This window comes from Oncorhynchus nerka, linkage group LG23, assembly GCF_034236695.1.
Source record: "Oncorhynchus nerka isolate Pitt River linkage group LG23, Oner_Uvic_2.0, whole genome shotgun sequence".
Classification (NCBI taxonomy): domain Eukaryota; kingdom Metazoa; phylum Chordata; class Actinopteri; order Salmoniformes; family Salmonidae; genus Oncorhynchus; species Oncorhynchus nerka.
Window position 1 is genome coordinate 29187043 of NC_088418.1, and position 17616 is coordinate 29204658.

The 17616-nt window shown below is 40.0% G+C and overlaps 1 protein-coding gene across 1 annotated transcript in view; it reads left to right on the forward strand.

Annotated features, from left to right (window-relative positions):
- The window catches only part of gucy2g (guanylate cyclase 2g), a 71033-nt gene that overhangs the window by 17637 nt on the left and 35780 nt on the right, over positions 1–17616 (forward strand). Inside the window, exons 2-4 of the mRNA XM_065008035.1 lie at positions 2519–2867; positions 11555–11679; positions 16731–16913. Of these exons, the coding sequence (XP_064864107.1) occupies positions 2519–2867; positions 11555–11679; positions 16731–16913 (657 nt within the window). The remainder of the gene's footprint in view (positions 1–2518; positions 2868–11554; positions 11680–16730; positions 16914–17616) is intronic.

The window sequence follows — 17616 nt, forward strand, 5'->3', positions numbered from 1 at the left end:
CCAAATATAGGCATCTATGATTGAATCAGATTTGGTCCGGTCCGGAGCGGCCTTGATGTGGCTAAAACACAGACCTCTATGATTGGTTTAGATTTGATCAGGTCCGGACCGTCCCGTAATCTGTTTTTTGGACCTAACTTGCTTGCCACTTTTTCCATGTGGTTTCTTCCTTCACAGAGCAGAACAAAAATCAAACCAAAAATATCGCCGGTCTGGACAGGACTAAAAAAATAAAAATAAAAAATCTGCCAGATGGTGAAGCGTGATTCATCACTCCAGCGAACAAGTTTCCACTGCTTCAGAGTCCAATGGCAGCGAGCTTTACACCACTCCAGCCTACGCTTGGCATTGTTCATTGTAATCCTAGGCTTGTGTGCGGCTGCTTGGCCATGGAACTCTTTTCATGAACAGTTATTGGAACTCGGGTACTGTTTGGAACTCGGTACTGAGTGATGCAACTGAGGACATTCCCAAAATCACTTCAATCTTTTGTCTTGCCCATTCACCCTCGGAATGGTACACATACACAATCCATGTCTCAATCGTCTCAAGGCTTTAAAATCCTTCTTTAGCCTGTCTCCTACCTTCATCTACACGGAGTGAAGTAGATTTAACAAGTGACATCAATAAGTAATCATAGCTTTCACCTGGATTCGCCTGGTCAGTCTATGTCATGGAAAGGGGGGGTAAATTCAGGCTAAGTGTCCTGCGTTTTACATGTAGCTCCTATGTGCTTGGTTTACTTTTAACAATGGAAATGATTAATTTGTGTGATGTACCTGTCAGAGCCATTTCGTTATGGTACGGAAAATGTATAGAAGAAATGTTGGTTGATATATGAATGTTTATAGAATGTATAGAAACTGTTTAGAAAACGCTTATTGTGTACAGAACTGCAGACGGATATATCGGTCCACTAATAAAGGACTATTAAAGGCTCGGTGTACTACTTATGTGAACAACCATTTTGATTGTCATTTTTTCATTCAGATTTTTCAGGGGGTGCTGCAACAACCCTTCCCGTGGCTATGCTCATAGATAGAACCTAACCATTCCATACAATATATACATAATATAATACAGTTCACAGTCAAAAATTATTCCTGGAGTTTGTTTAATTTTGCAGCAGACTAAATATTTACCAAAGACATCCTAAATCTATGGGCTTTTATGTTTTTCTTTGTAATATGTATAACGGCACAATCATGTTTTATCATTCTGGCATGGACACATGAAATATTTTTCATGTAGGAAGAACTCCGGTAGATTCAGGCTTGAATTTTGGGTTTATGTGTGTTTTGTAGTAATATCTAAAAAGCTTTGAATTAAAATGCACATTAGAGATTGCTGTCCATTACAGTAAGTCTACCATAGATAGTTGCCTAATGTGATTTGTCTGCTGAACATTGTGTTGGTAACTTTTTTTCTCATGCATTCCGGTACCTCTGAACCCCCAGGTCAACCCCTCTTGTGCTCACTTTGTGTTCCTGCACCTCCCAATTTACAAATGAAAGGTCCAGCACAGTAAAAATCTAGATTTACCTGTGTTTTATATATTTTTCCACACTATGAGGTTGGAATAATACTGTGAAATTGTGAAAATTATGATAATGCCCTTTAACTGTTTGAAAATAAAATAAATTTCAGCCTGTTTTGATGGGATGTAGTTTTGGCCAGCCTGGCGACATCACCAGGTTCAAAAACCTCTCTGCAAATAACAGCTAGTTTTCAGTATTCCCCTCCCCACTCAGACCACTCCCAAAAAGTCCACGCAAAATTCTTACTTGAGAAATTGTTCTTTGCTAAGAAGCTACTTTTGTTTCTTTTTGACCATTTGATTTTGCGATTAAACGGCTGCATTGGACTTGAATCGCACTGAATAGGCCTATAGTTTGGTCACTTATTTTGAGGAATTTTTAAAACTAAGACATACTCTTGTTTGTTGAATCTTTGGCAATGAACTGGCAGGGAAGTTTGAATGGCCAGAGTGTGTAGCTCTGGTGTAGGACAAATGTGATCATATAGGCTGGTGGTGATGCATTGGTACAGTACATTGCAGTACTGATGCATTATAAATGTAGCCTACATGAGAAACAGAGAAATTCATTAATTCAACAACGGACCTGTCGGTGACAGAACACTTGTCCCAGAGAACACTTTCTAATGGTCAAACCAAGGTACTGTATGCAAGTATATGGGTAAACTTGGCTAGGTTGGAATAAATTATATAGGAAAACCTGCAAAACTGTGAATTTTAAACCGGGGGAAAAATGCACATCCCTCCCCTGTACCCAAAAGAAAAACACGCAACCCTCCACAAAGTAAAAAAAACATGTTGCACCCCCCTACGCTATTTTGGACCCCTCCCCTTCCCCCCCCAGTAATTATCGAACAGTCCCTAATGACTATGTATTCACTTTTGGAGGCACTGTAGTATCTTTTAAAATGTATACATTTGCACGGGCAAACATGAACAATGTTTATGAATATAATAATAATTTTACTCTTTGTTTTACAGGTCACCGGTCTTATTGCATCTACTTGGAACATCCCGATGTTTGGCTTTGTCGGACAATCCTCCAAGATGGACAACACTGCCATTTACGATACCTACATCAAAGTTGTTCCCCCCCTTAAAAGAAGTGGAGAGGTCTTAGTTAGGACACTGCAATATTTTGGGTGGGACCATGTGGCTCTGATTGGAGGGGGGTTAGATTCAAACACGTGGGACAAAGTCGATGCTTTATGGAAGTCTGTCGAGGATCAGCTCAGAGCTCAACTCATTGTAACAGCAAGTGTTAAGTTTGACACCAGCAACATGGAACTTGTCCACAGGAATGTCAAGTACATCTCGACAGTGGCAAGAGGTAAGCAAACAAATGTTCATCCTCTATTTTCTTCAGTTACTTCAGTTAATCAGTTATATAGTGCTGTAGTGCTGTATTGTCATTTAATGTGGTAAGTGGGTTTGTATTGCAGATGGCCTGATGAACTATGCTTGCATGATGAGTAACCTTGCTATAGGCCTGAAGACTTGCATTATCTCCCTATTCTATTAGATAGGCATCCCTGCCATCATATTTAAGCCAATATGATGCCAATCTCAATCAAAAATTAGCAAATCAACTTGATTGGAGGTACACAATACACTCTCACCTCTGGTCATGAGCCATCCATCCATTACCCCGAACCGTATACTGAATTTTTAACAGGGCTGTTAGCATTACGCTTTGCAAAATAAATGTACACATACATGTTATTCAATTATTGCGCCCACACTGCTCGCGTGCGTCAGTGAGCGTCTGCGTAGCTGGGTGCTAAAATAGATCTTGGTTCTATTTGTGATGCTCAACGCGCTGCAAGTCTTGCCTCTCAAATCTTCTCATTGGTTTTTAGGAGCATATACCCCACATGGGTGATTAAAATATGAACTGAGGTCCACTCTCCAGTCGGTTGTGGTAATGCACCGTATAGTTGGTTGCCAACCACCATATAAAGTCCAAAGAAGAAAAAGAAGCCTGAAGGAAGGAGGAGAGATGACGAGGAATTAATTCAGTTTACCATTTTATCTGTGGATTAATTGTCGAAATAGAGGATCTTGTGCATTTCGGGTAAAATAACAAACCAATATTTATATCCCAGGACAAATGAGCTAGCAACAGCAAGCTAGCTAGCTAAATTGCCATAAATGCTTTTCGGCCTGTCCCCAAATTAATATAATTGGTTCAGAGTTCATTTTGATATTTTAACCCGTCATGATCGCGTCAGGTGTGGGGGGACAGAATCAACATATGCGCGAGCGGTGTGGTCAGCATGTTAGGGTTCTCAGACAACTTTGTGCACAGAATTAATTCAATGTTTAGGCATTGGATGAGAACGAGACTACAGCGTCCATAAGGTGACCATTAGACTTGCGGACCTTTCGGACCGAATACATTTGTAGGGGCAACAGATTTGATTAAATGTATAATTTATTGCTCTTACTTGCTCATTTCTGTCCATTAAGAAACAACGATGTGCTACCTTTTTGTAGCATTTCTGACAATGCTAACATCTTTTTTAGCCGAAGCTCAGAGTTCTAACACCGGGTCGGTTGCTCATCAACAACACAGCTGCTTTCACCAGGCTGCCAGTCATAAGAAGTGTATGCGAACAAACCTAGGCTACTGTAGATAGCTAGCTATATGGTTGTATTCAAGCTGAGGTAAATCAATAAATGCAAACAGATATTTTGATTAGCTAGGTAGCTAGTTAACGTTAGCTAATGTTAGCAAAGGCTTGTATAGCTAAACCAGCCTGTCGTTTCCAATGGCAACAAAGTAGTCATAGTGGGCAGAACAAGCAAGGAGGTGGGCAGAGCCAAGCACGATAAAAATAAAAATAAACTTTTGCAAAGGGTAAAGTCTACAAAACTCCACTCTGTTCATTTTGCAAAAAAAAAACTAAATTAAAAAATGAAATATCACATCTACATAAGTATTCAGACCCTTTACTCAGTACATTCTTGAAGCACCTTTGGCAGCGATTACAGCCTCGAGTCTTCTTGGGTATGACACTATAAGCTTGGCACACCCGTATTTGGGGAGTCTCAAGCTCTGTCAGTTTGGATGGGAGTGTCGCTGCACAGCTATTTTCAGGTCTCTCCAGAGATGTTAGATCGGGTTCAAATCTGGGCTCTGGCTGGGACACTCAAGGACATTCAGAGACCCGAAGCCACTCCTGAGTTGTCTTGCCTGTGTGTGTAGGTTCGTTGTCCTGTTGGAAGGTGAATCTTCACCCCATTCTGAAGTTCTGAGTGCTCTGGAGCAGGTTTTTATCGAGGATCTCTCTGTACTTTACTCCATTCATCTTTCCCTCGATCCTGACTAGTCTCCCAGTCGCTGCCTCTGAAAGACATCCCCACAGGATGATGTTGCTTCCACCATGCTTCACTTTAGGGATGGTGCCAGGTTTCCTCCAGATGCTTGGCATTTAGGCAAAATAGTTCAATCTTGGTTTCATCAGACCAGAGAATCTTCTTTCTCATGGTCAGAGTCATTTAGGTGACTCTTGGCAAACTCCAAGCGGGCTGGTATGTGCATTTTACTGAGGAGTGGCTTCCGTCTGGCCACTCTACCATAAAGGCCTGGTTTGTGAAGTGCTGCAGAGATGGTTGTCCTTCTGAATGTTTCTCCCATTTCCACAGGGGAACTCTGGAGCCATCCCTGACCAAGGCCCTTCTCCCCCGATTGCTCAGTTTGGCCGGGCGGCCAGCTATAGGAAGCGTCTTGGTGGTTCCAAACTTCTTCCACTTAAGAATGATGGAGGCCACTGTGTTATTGGGGACCTTTAATGCTATCTATATTTTTTGCTGTTTTACAATCCTGTCTCGGAGCTCGAACAAATCCTTCAACCTCATGGCTTGGTTTTTGCTCTGACATGCAATGACAACTGTGGGACCTTATATAGACAGGAGTGTGCCTTTCCAGATCACGTCCAAACAATTTAAATTGCCACAGGTGGACTCCAATAAAGAAACATGTCAGGATGATCAATGGAAACAGGATGCACCTGAGTATTACTTATGTAATAAGGTATTTCTGTTTTTATTTTTAAAAACATTTACAAACATTTCTAAAAACCTGTTTTCGCTTAGTCATTAAAGGTTATTGTGTGTAAATTGACAAGGAAAACATTTTATTTAATCAATTTTAGAATAAGGCTGTAACAACAAAATATGGAAAAGTCAAGGGGTCTGAATACTCTCTGAATGCACTGTACATGTACTTATCTGGAGTGCCTGAGGGTGGCGCTGTTACCCTGCCTCAGTGTGCTAATATATTACGTGGTGTCATGTTAAAAAGTAATACAAAGGAAAGCTCAACATTACAAAACATGGAACAAATGAGACCACCATCATGAACCTAGAGGGAAATTGGAGTGTGGATGCAGAAATTCAACCTTTATATCATCGCCAGTGGCATCTCAGAGAAATCCGAAAAAGTGAAATGTGCCACATTCCTGCCCGTAGCCGGAGAAGATGTAATCAATCTATTCAATTTTGACAGTGATGTAGATGACTTGGATGTATTAAAAGAGCGTTTACGAATGTGCTGTGAGCCAAGAAAAAAATTGACATACCTGAGGCATATATTTTTTTACAAGAGTGCAAGGACAGAGTCAATTGATGCTTGTGTGACTGATCTAAAAAAATAAAGCAAAATACTACGTTTTAACAACATACCGAGTCACTGATACAGGACAGAAATGTGTGTGGAATCACAAATGACCAAGTGTGAGGCAGATTACTCAGAGAACCAGATCTCCTGCCAGCTAGAGCAATATACATTTGCTGTGCTAGTGAAGTGAGCCAGAGACATTTGAGAATGCTTCATGAGTAAGTCGAGCTTCACAAATCGCATTAGCGAAAGAAAACACAGAAATGGCGAAGACAAAGACTGTGCACATAGTAAAAGAGAGATCACAGGGAGAATGCTCACGTTGTGGATACAAACATGAACCAAAAAAAGTGTCCAGCATATGGTCAGATATGCAAAGTATGTTACAGGAAAAAAATCATTGTGCCAAAAAGTGCTCCTCACGCACACACACACGGGCAGAAAACCAGAGGATTCACAGCATAGACAGGGGGATAACAGCAGGAAATGAGGACATGTTCATTGGGACAATTAAAGTGAAACAGAGTGAAGTGCAATGTGTAGCTCAGCTAGTGAATATCAATGAGAAAAATACTGAAAAAGAGCAGTGGACAGAAACAATGAAAAACAAAAAACAGAAACGTACTGTTAAGCTATGTACGGGAGCTGACTGTAACATCTTATCTCATCTGTGAGAGACTTGAAAACGCTGAAAGTGAAATTCAGTGTCGATTCCATGCAAAAATCCAACTGTAAGCGTGCGACGTATTCTGGCCACCAGAGGCTCTGATACCATAGGATCAGACTGCCAGGGAGAAGCTGTGGCCACTTATACAAAAGGCACGACAAGAGGGAAAGGAGGCTGGGTTCAAGGGCCCACAGACACGTTCATCAAAAGAAGAAAGATTACTGGTTAACGCTGATGACATGAACCACACTTGAACTGTGAGTACTGCCAAGAGTACATTTACTGTGGTGCCACGAGTAAATTTACCGCCTGAACTACAATTAAGGAACACTTGCCAACCAAAAAAAGAAAAAAAGAGATTTGTTATACTGTTAACCACCGCTACCTCAACTGAGCGTAGTTTTCCGTCGAAGTAGCGCTCTCAAGGTTTACTGTTTTTCTTTATTGTTCACATTACTACATCTGTTGTCTAGTTTGTGTCTCTTTCTTTTTTTTAATGCAGGAGTTTGTTTTCAACTCACTCAATATCGTTAGCCTGAATGCTTGGGGTTGGAGAGGTCCTGTAAAAAGGAAAGCCTTATTTTTATATTGTAACGCAATAACACAGATTTGATCCTTCTTCAGGAAACTCATTCATGTGAAAGTGACTTGAAATTTTGGAAGTCACAATGGGGAGACATGGCCTATTTCAGTCATGGATCAAACCATTCTTTTGGTGTTTTGATGCTTATCCACAAGTTTAAAGGCGACATTCTAAAATCCACATCTTCAAAGGATGGGAGATGGGTCACAGTAATTGTTAAACTTGACAATTCTACTTTCATCATCTGTAATGTGTATGGACATAAGTCACATGCTCCAAATAAGACCCTTTTTGCCAAATTTACCAGAAAATTACAGGATTGATGCAACAAATACTCAAATGTTTCTATCAGGGAATTTTAACGAAACACCTGATGACTCTACTGATCGTTTTCCACCTAGAATGAGTCAAAGCTCTCCGAATCATCACAACATTATACAAGGTTCTCTCTGTTGATGATGCCTGGTGTTATTTCAATCCATATGCAAAGGGTTACAGTTGAAGTCAGAAGTTTAAATATACCTTAGCCAAATACATTTAAACTCAGTTTTTCACAATTCCTGACATTTAATCTAAGTAAAATTTGGATTGCTTTCATCACATTCCCAGTGGGTCAGAAGTTTACATACACTCAATTAGTATTTGGTAGTATTGCCTTTATATTGTTTAACTTGGGTCAAACGTTTCGGGTAGCATGCCACAAGCTTCCCACAATAAGTTGGATGAATTTTGTAGAATTCCTCCTGACAGAGCTGGTGTAACTGAGTCAGGTTTGTAGGCCTCCTTGCTTGCACACGCTTTTTAAGTTCTGTCCACAAATGTTCTATAGGATTGAGGTTGGGCTTTGTGATACCTTGACTTTGTGATACCTTGACTTTTCAATACCTTGACTTTGTTGTCCTAAAGTCATTTTGCCACAACTTTGGGAGTATGCTTGGGGTCATTGTCCATTTGGAAGACCCATTTGCGACCAAGCTTTAACTTCCTGACTGATGTCTTGAGATGTTGCTTCAATATATCCACATAATTTCCCCCCTCATGATGCCATCTATTTTGTGAAGTGCACCAGTCCCTCCTGCATCAAAGCATCCCCACAACATGATGCTGCCACCCCTGTGCTTCCCGGTTGGGATGGTGTTCTTCGGCTTGCAATCATCTCCCTTTTCCCTCCAAACATAATGATGGTCATAATGGCCAAACAGTTCTATTTTTGTTTCATCAGACCAGAGGACATTTCTCCAAAAAGTATGGTCTTTGTCCCCGTGTTTAGTTGCAAACCGTAGTCTGGCTTTTTTATGGTGGTTTTGGAGCAGTGGCTTCTTCCTTCCTAAGCAGCCTTTCAGGTTATGTCGATATAGGACTCGTTTTTACTGTGGATATAGATACTTTTGTACCTGTTTCCTCCAGGATCTTCACAAGGTCCTATGCTGTTGTTCTGGGATTGATTTGTACTTTTCGCACCAAAGTACGTTCATCTCTAGGAGACAGAACGCGTCTCCTTCATGAGCGGATTGACGGCCGCGTGGTCCCATGGTGTTTATATTTGCGTATTATTGTTTGTACAGATGAACATGGTACCTTCAGGCGTTTGGAAATTTCTCCCAAGGATGAACCAGACTTGTGGAGTTCTACAAAAAAAATTCTGAGGTCTTGACTGATTTCTTTTGATTTTCCCATGATGTTAAGCAAAGAGGCACGGAATTTGAAGGTAGACCTTGAAATACATCCACAGGTACACCTCCAATTGACTCAAATTACGTCAGTTAGCATATCAGAAGCTTCTTAAGCCATGACATAATTTTCTGGAATTTTCCAAGCTGTTAAAAGCCACAGTCAACTTAGTGTATTTAAACTTCTGACCCACTAGAATTGTGATACAGTGAATTATAAGCAGAGGTGGGACAAAGTCATTGTTTTACAATTCACAAGTAAGTCACAAGTCTTAGCACTCAAGTCCCAAGACTCGGACTTGCCTGTCTTGATAAGTTTCAAGTCAAGACCGTCAAGTATCAAGTCTTAAACTTTGAGTTTAAGGTCCTAAACAAGTCATAATGTGCTTTTCACCAAATGTAATACCATTTCATATTTTTAACAAGAGTAATAGTTAATATATTACATTTACGCAAATCATGATTGCTTTTAAATTATATCTATATATTTATTACTTTCCAAATAAATGTTATATTTCCATGGAAATACATAGGTAGCCATGAGAAAGACCACCCCTCCCCTCCCAACAGTGATCAACTATCAAGGATGGCTATGGGGCGTGATCAGGCAATGTAGGCTTGTACACATTCGCCCAACCTTAACACACACACACACACTTTCTCTCTGTGTGGTTACAGTAGGCTAACGTATGTTAATGGTTTTAGTAACAGCAGTAACATCAGCCAGTTGTAGCTCAATCTTGGGTGCAATGATCACATTCCCTCACTGACTGACTGTGTGGAGGCTCATTGATTTAACGTTACGTTAGCCTAAATGATACACTAGTAAAGTAATAAAATAAATTTGCGCAGATTCAAATGTCGAACAAAGTTGTAAATTGTTGCGCCTCCGTCTGTAATTTTCTTCCCGCATGTTTTGCAAGTTGCAATACGTTTTTTGTTGATACAGCGTTGTCTTTATATCAGAAAATAATAATTGTGGATATCATCTTTCCAAGGGCTCCATCTGAATTCACCCACCGACGTTCCTCTGCACTGCCACGCACAACATTTTCTCAGCTGGCACAATTTGATTGGCTGCTGTCCAATTTGATTGGCTGCTGTCAAACTGTAATCCGTTAAATGAAGAGTTGATGCGCTGCACACTTTTTAAAATTGCATAATTTTTTATATTTGGGAAGGGAAAGGTATCAAGTCAGTTCGAGTCATAAGGCTCAAGTCCAAGTCAAGTCACGAGTCATTGGTGGTAAAGTCAAAGTCGAGTCTGACTCGAGTCCACACCTCTGATTATAAGTGAAATAATCTATCTGTAAACAATTGTTGGAAAAATTACTTGTGTCACACACACAGTAGATGTCCTAACCGACTTGACAAAACTTTTGGCTAGTAAGGTATATATGTTGGTACTGTCTTTCTAATTATGTGTAGGCAGGTTGCTTGGGATTCAAACCTTCTTGATATTAACAGCTGTTTTTCCAGAGGGAAGCGAAAAAACAGAAATTGTGTGGTGGTTGAAAAACGAGTTTTAATGACTCCAACCTGAGTGTATGTAAACTTTCAACTTCAACTGTATACCCGGACCAACAAAACTATGTAACAAAAATCTAGAATATATTTATTTCTAATTTCTACCTTTTCGTTGCAATTTGGTATACTGTATGTTAATGATATATTTCAATACATTTGTATAAATCTCTAAAAACATGTTTTCAATTTGTAATGGGGTACTGTGTATAAATGGGTGAGAAAAAAATCTGTTTATTCCATTTTGAATTCATGCTATAACACAACAAACTGTTAAATAATTCAAGGAGTATGAATATTTTCTGAATACACTGTAAATAGTTCATGTGTACATGTTGAGTATTTGTGTATATTCCAGGAGCTTGCTCAATTGTCTTTACTCCATGTTGGTTTAAATTGGTTTCTGTTTTTTCGCTTCCCTCGGGAAAAACAGCTGTTAATATCAAGAAGGTTTGAATCCCAAGCAACCTGCCTACACATAATTAGAAAGACAGTACCAACATATATACCTTACTAGCCAAAAGCTGTCTGCTGGAAAACCTTGGTAGATCATGGGTGGAATAGGCGTTGTGTGAGTTTGCTTTCTTTTTCGGCTTCAGACCAATGCCTACTTCACACAAAACGTAGTTTTTTGTTTTTAATTCGCTCTATGCACTGAAAATAATCAAGCACAGCTAAAGCAATTGAAAGTATTGACCTGGCATAATTTTACTCAGGTCTATTCATTTTGCGAGACGAAGCTCCTACACCAACCAGTTGTGGGCCGGTTTCCCAGAAACAGATTAATATTAGTCCTGAAGTAAAAAGCATGCTGAATGCATTCTGAATTCTGAATGAATTTCATTAAAAGCACTATTGAGTCCAGGACTAGGTTTTATCTGTCAAGGAAACTGGCCAAAAATGCTTACTGAAACCTGAGTTACCGAAACCATAATTTCCCATCTTCTCCTAGTGATTGTGGTGATGACCAACGCTGAGGATGCAATTAACCTTTTAATGGAGGCGGAGAGGCAAGACCTAATGGCTGGAGAGTATGTTTTTTTCCTTCTGCAGCATTTTGAGGTCAGTGGCAATTTGGTGAGTAAGCCTTTCTTAATTCAAGTTTCAAGTTGTTAATGTCACGTCCACAAATATAGTGCAATGTCTTTCTTGCAAGCTCCAAACCCAACAGTGCATTAATCAAAATCAATGTAGCATTAAAAATAACGTAAGGTAGAACAAAAATGAAGAAGAACACGAGAAAGTAAGAAGCTATATACAGGGTCAGTTCCAACACCATATTTGCAATGTGCATGGAGTGATTGAACTAGATATGTATAAGGGTAAGGTGACTAGGCATCAGGATATATGATAAACAGAGAAGCAGCAGCATAAATTATGATTGTATGCGAGTGTGTGTGTGTAGACATGGTCTGTGTTTCATGTAGGCTTTCCCTGAACGTGCATTTTTGATAACCACTCGAGTGTTGCTTTATCAGTATGCTTAGGGTCATTGTCTTGCTGGAAGTTGAACCTCCATCCCAGTCTCAAATGTCTGGAAAACTGAAACAGGTTTCCTTCAAGAATTTCCCTGTATTTAGCACCATCCATCATTCCTTCAACTCTGACCGGTTTCCCAGTCCCTGCCGATGGCCCAGTCCCTGGCCAAAAAGCTAAATTTTAGTCTCATCTGACCAGAGTACCTTCTTCCATATGTTTGTTGAGTCTCTCACATGCCTTTTGGCGAACACCAAACGTGTTTGCCTATTTTTTTTCTGTAAGCAATGGCTTATTTCTGGCCACTCTTCCATAAAGCTCAGCTCTGTGGAGTGTACGGCTTAAAGTCGTCCTATGGACAGATACTCCAATTTCCGCTGTGGAGCTTTTCAGCTCCTTCAGGGTTATCTGTGGTCTCTTTGTTGCCTCTCTGATTAATGCCCTCCTTGCCTGGTCTGTGAGTTTTGGTGCGCGGCCCTCTCTTGGCAGGTTTGTTGTGGTGCCATATTCTTAAAAAAAATAATAATAATGGATTTAATGGTGCTCTGTGGGATGTTCAAAAGTTTTCGACTTTTTTTTATAACCCAATCTGTACTTCTCCACAACTTTGTCCCTGACCTGTTTGGAGAGCTCCTTGGTCTTCATGGTGCCTCTTGCTTGGTGGCGCCACTTGCTTAGTGGTGTTGCAGAATATGGGGCCTTTCAGAACAGGTGTATATATACTGAGATCATGTGACACTTAGATTGCACACAGGTGGACGTTATTTAACTAATTATGTGACTTCTGAAGGTAATTGGTTGCACCAGATCTTATTTAAGGGCTTCATAGCAAAGGGGGTGAATACATATGCACGCACCACTTTTACATTTTGTAATTACAGGATGTAATGCATCAAAATTTGGAAAAATTTGAATACTTTTGCAAGGCACTAGTTAGGGTAGTTACAAGTCAAGTAGTGCTTGAAGTAGGCTACCCAACCCTCACCCACAGACACAAACAAACATTATCAAGAACGCCTAGCATCACCAACTAAGTTAGCTAGCTAGTTAACTAGCAAGCTAGACTGTTGGTTTATAAAAGTCAAAGAAAGTTAAACTCGTTTTTATTAGTTGCTCATGCATTTAAATGGCTAGACAAGTAAATGGCTAATTGTACCCATCTAGCCAGGCTAAGGTTGATATCTAGCTAACCATGAGCTAGCTAGCTAGATAACATGTATTGTGTAAATGTAAAGACAGTTCACAGAATTGTAAATTTAAACAAATGTAGACTATTGATTAATTGCTCAATTTAGCTAACATTAGATAGCTAATCCAGAGATTCTTACCTCTCATCCAGATCATCATGGCCCTGGTGAGTGATGTGAAGCTTGAGACAGGCATGTGTAGTTCTGTATGATAGCCACATTAGCAGCTAATTAGCTATTGGTTTTGGGGGATAAATATATTGATAAAAGTAAACCTGTCCGAAAGAGATTTACACAGTTATCAAAATGTCACACCAGGGTGAGTCTACACAAAACACAGCCCTTATTTGAAGTGTTTGAATGAATGGTGGAAAAACGATTGGAATCATTTCCGATCATTATTTTAACAAATAACAGATTAAAGCAAACATGTTGTTACGAGAGCACATATTATGTCGGTCTGCTCTGGTGGAATAGAACAGCATCTTTATCTCCCACTGAATTATTGATTCCTGCCATGTCAAAACACGTCATTTAAAAAATATATGTTTTATTTTATTTAGCCCTTTTTCTCCCCCAATTTTGTGATATCCAATTGGTAGTTACAGTCTTGTCCCATCGCTGCAACTCCCGTACGGACTCGGGATATGGTAAGGTTGAGAGCCATGCGTCCTCCAAAACACTGCCAAGCCACACTTCTTCTTGACACAGACGCACTAATGTGTGGGAGGAAACACTGTAGAACTGGCGACCGTGTGAGTGTGCATGCACCTGGCCCGACTGCTGCGTCAGTCGGGAGGCCCGTCAAAACACAAGTTTGTCCTTGTAACTGTCACGCCCTGACCTTAGTTATCTTTGTTTTCTTTGTTATTTTGGTTTGGTCAGGGTGTGACAATGGGTGGTTTGTTGTGTTTTGACCTGTCTAGGGTTTTTGTTTGTTTATGGGGTTGTTTTCTAGTCTAGGTGTTTTGTATGTCTATGGTTGCCTAGATTGGTTCTCAATTAGAGGCAGCTGTTTATCGTTGTCTCTGATTGGGAACCATATTTAGGCAGCTATATTCCTTGGGTAATTCGTGGGTGATTGTCAATGTTTAGTTACCTGTGTAGGCACTATTATTATTATAGCTTCACGTTCGTTTTGTTGTTTTTGTAAGTTTGCTTAAGTTTCTTCGTTTCATTAAAGAAGATGTATTCTCATCACGCTGTGCCTTTGTCTCATCGCTATAACGAACGTGACAGTAACCAGCTAGAAAAACCTAGCACTTCTCCCCTTTTTTCATATAATAGGGGAAGTGCATTCTAAATGCAATCAGTGTTTTAAATATTAAATAGGGTTAAATATCGGGGTTATGATCGATGATAGCACTATAAACTGAACAAAAATATGGAAACAACATGCAGCGATTTCAAAGATTTTACTGAGTTACAGTTCATAGAAGGAAATCATTCAATTTTAATAAATTCATTAGGCCCTAATCTATGGATTTCACATGACTGGGAAGGGGCGAAGCCAGGTGGGCCTGGGAGGGCATTGGCCAATCCAGAATGAGTTTTTCCCCAAAAAAGGGCTTTATTACAGACAGAAATACTCCTCAAATGAGAAATGCTCACTAACAGGGATGTAAACACATTTGTGCAAAAACATAGAGAAAACAAATATATATATATATACAGTTGAAGTCAGAAATTTAGATACACATAGGTTGGAGTAATTAAAACTCGTTTTTCAACCACTCCACACATTTCTTGTTAACAAACTATAGTTTTGGCAAGTCTGTTAGGACATCTACTTTGTGCATGACACAAGTAATTTTCCCAACAATTGTTGACAGAAAGATTATTTCACTTATAATTCACTGTATCACAATTCCAGTGGGCCAGAAGTTCACATACACTAAGTTGACGGTGCCTTTAAACAGCATGGAAAATTCCATAAAATGATGTCATGGCTTTAGAAGCTTCTGATTGGCTAATTGATGTCATTTGAGTCAATTGGAGGTGTACCTGTGGATGTATTTCAAGACCAACCTTCAAACTCAGTGACTCTTTGCTTGACATCATGGGAAAATCAAAAGAAATCAGCCAAGACCTCAGAAAAAAATGTAGACACCCACAAGTCTGGTTCATCCTTGGGAGCAATTGAAAAAAACGCCTGAAAGTACCACGTTCATCTGTACAAACAATAGTACGCAAGTATAAACACCATGGGACCATGCAGCCGTCATACCTCTCAGGATGGAGACGCGTTCTGTCTCCTAGAGATGAATGTACTTTGGTGCAAAAAGTGCAAATCAATCCCAGAACAACAGCGAAAGACCTTGTGAAGATGCTGGAGGAAACAGGTACAAAAGTATCTATATCCACAATAAAAACGAGTCCTATATCGACATATCCTGAAAGGCCGCTCAGCAAGGAAGAAGCCACTGCTCCAAAACCGCCATAAAAAAAGCCATACTACGATTTGCAACTGCACATGGGGACAAAGATCGTACTTTTTGGAGAAATGTCCTATGGTCTGATGACTCAAAAATAGAACTGTTTAGCCTTAATGACCATTGTTATGTTTGGAGGAAAAAGGGGAGACTTGCAAGCTGAAGAACACCATCCCAACCATGAAGCACGGGGGTGGCAGCATCATGTTGTTGGGGTGCTTTGCTGCAGGAGTGACTGGTGCACTTCACAAAATAGATGGCATCATGAGGTGGGGAAATGGTGTGGATATATAGAAGAAACATCTCAAGACATCAGTCAGGACGTTAAAGCTTGGTTGCAAATGGGTCTTCCAAATGGACAATGACCCCAAGCATATTTCCAAAGATGTGGCAAAATGGCTTAAGGACAACAAAGTCAATGTATTGGAGTGGCCATCACAATACCCTGATCTCAGTCCTATAGAACATTTGTGGGCAGAACTGAAAAAGGTGTGTGTGAGCAAGGAGGCCTACAAACCTGACTCAGTTACACCAGCTCTGTCAGGAGGAATGGAACCAAATTCGCCCAAATTATTGTGGGAAGCTTGTGGAAGGGTACCTGAAACGTTTCACCCGAGTTAAACAATATACAGGCAATACTACCAAATACCAATTTAGTGTATGTAAACTTCTGACCTACTGGGAATGTGATGAAAGCAATAAAAGCTGAAATAAATAATTCTCTCTACTATTATTCTGACATTTCACATTCTTCAAATAAAGTGGTGATCCTAACTTTTTACTAGGATTAAATGTCAGGAATTGTGAAAAACTGAGTTTAAATGTATTTGGCTAAGGTGTATGTAAACTTCCCAACTTCAACTGTATGTGTCGTTTGGTGTACGTCTCATACCGATAACCAGCTAAGTACTGACTTTACTTTACTCAAATTTGAGAGGTACGATAAACAAGAGCAGAGGAGAGGGGAACAACGTTTTACACTGGAATGCAGCCATAAAAACTCATCTTTGTCCACCACTTTTGGTTTGAACAGGACAACCTGTGGAAATATGCCATGACCAACAGGAAAAACCTGGCGACCATGAGGGCCTTCGACATGGCCTTTGTCATTGGTCAGAAGTCCAACGAGGGTTACGACTACTACGACTTCTTTGAGCAAGTCTATGAGAGGCTGAAGACGCACCCTTTTCACAGCAAACTTACATCAGAAAAAGAGGTGAGAGAAAAGAGGTTCTAATGTTACCAGTTTTTTTGCATAATCCATCATAATGGGTGCATTCGAGCGAATCACTTTTGTCAAATCGTCTTTCAACGTGTATTGCATTATGAAGCGTTGGTGTCAGTTGGGTATGGCAGTCTTAATACCCTAGCTCAAGACCAATAATGTTAAAGTAGGCTAAAAAACAGTAGACTAAAATCATTCCAATCCCAAATCAAATGTAAAGGCTCTTTTAGAGTTTTATTTGGCTGGCTTTAGGACCATGCAAAACATCGCTCGGAGAGAAACCTCCAGAGTGACCTCCTTTATCTCAAGTTAAGAAGGCAGAGAGTAGAGACAGTGACAGACAGTTTGCTGTGCCATTCAGCCGTTTAGCTAATGCACTGATTGCTTTGAATTTGATGTCGGCATTTGAAACATTCACGGCCAGTTGTATAAAAATAGTTGAAAAGATAATAACACGAGGAATAAATACACAATGAGTAACGATAACTTGGCTATATACATGGGGTATCAGTACAGAGTAGATGCAGCAATATGAGGTAGTTGAGGTAGGTATGTACATATAGGTGGGGGCAAAGTGACTAGGCAACAGGATAGATAATGAGCAGTAACAGCAGTGTATGTGATGAGTCAAATGGGGTCAATGCAGATTGTCCGGATAGCTATTAGGTTAACTATTTAGCAGTTATTTATTTAG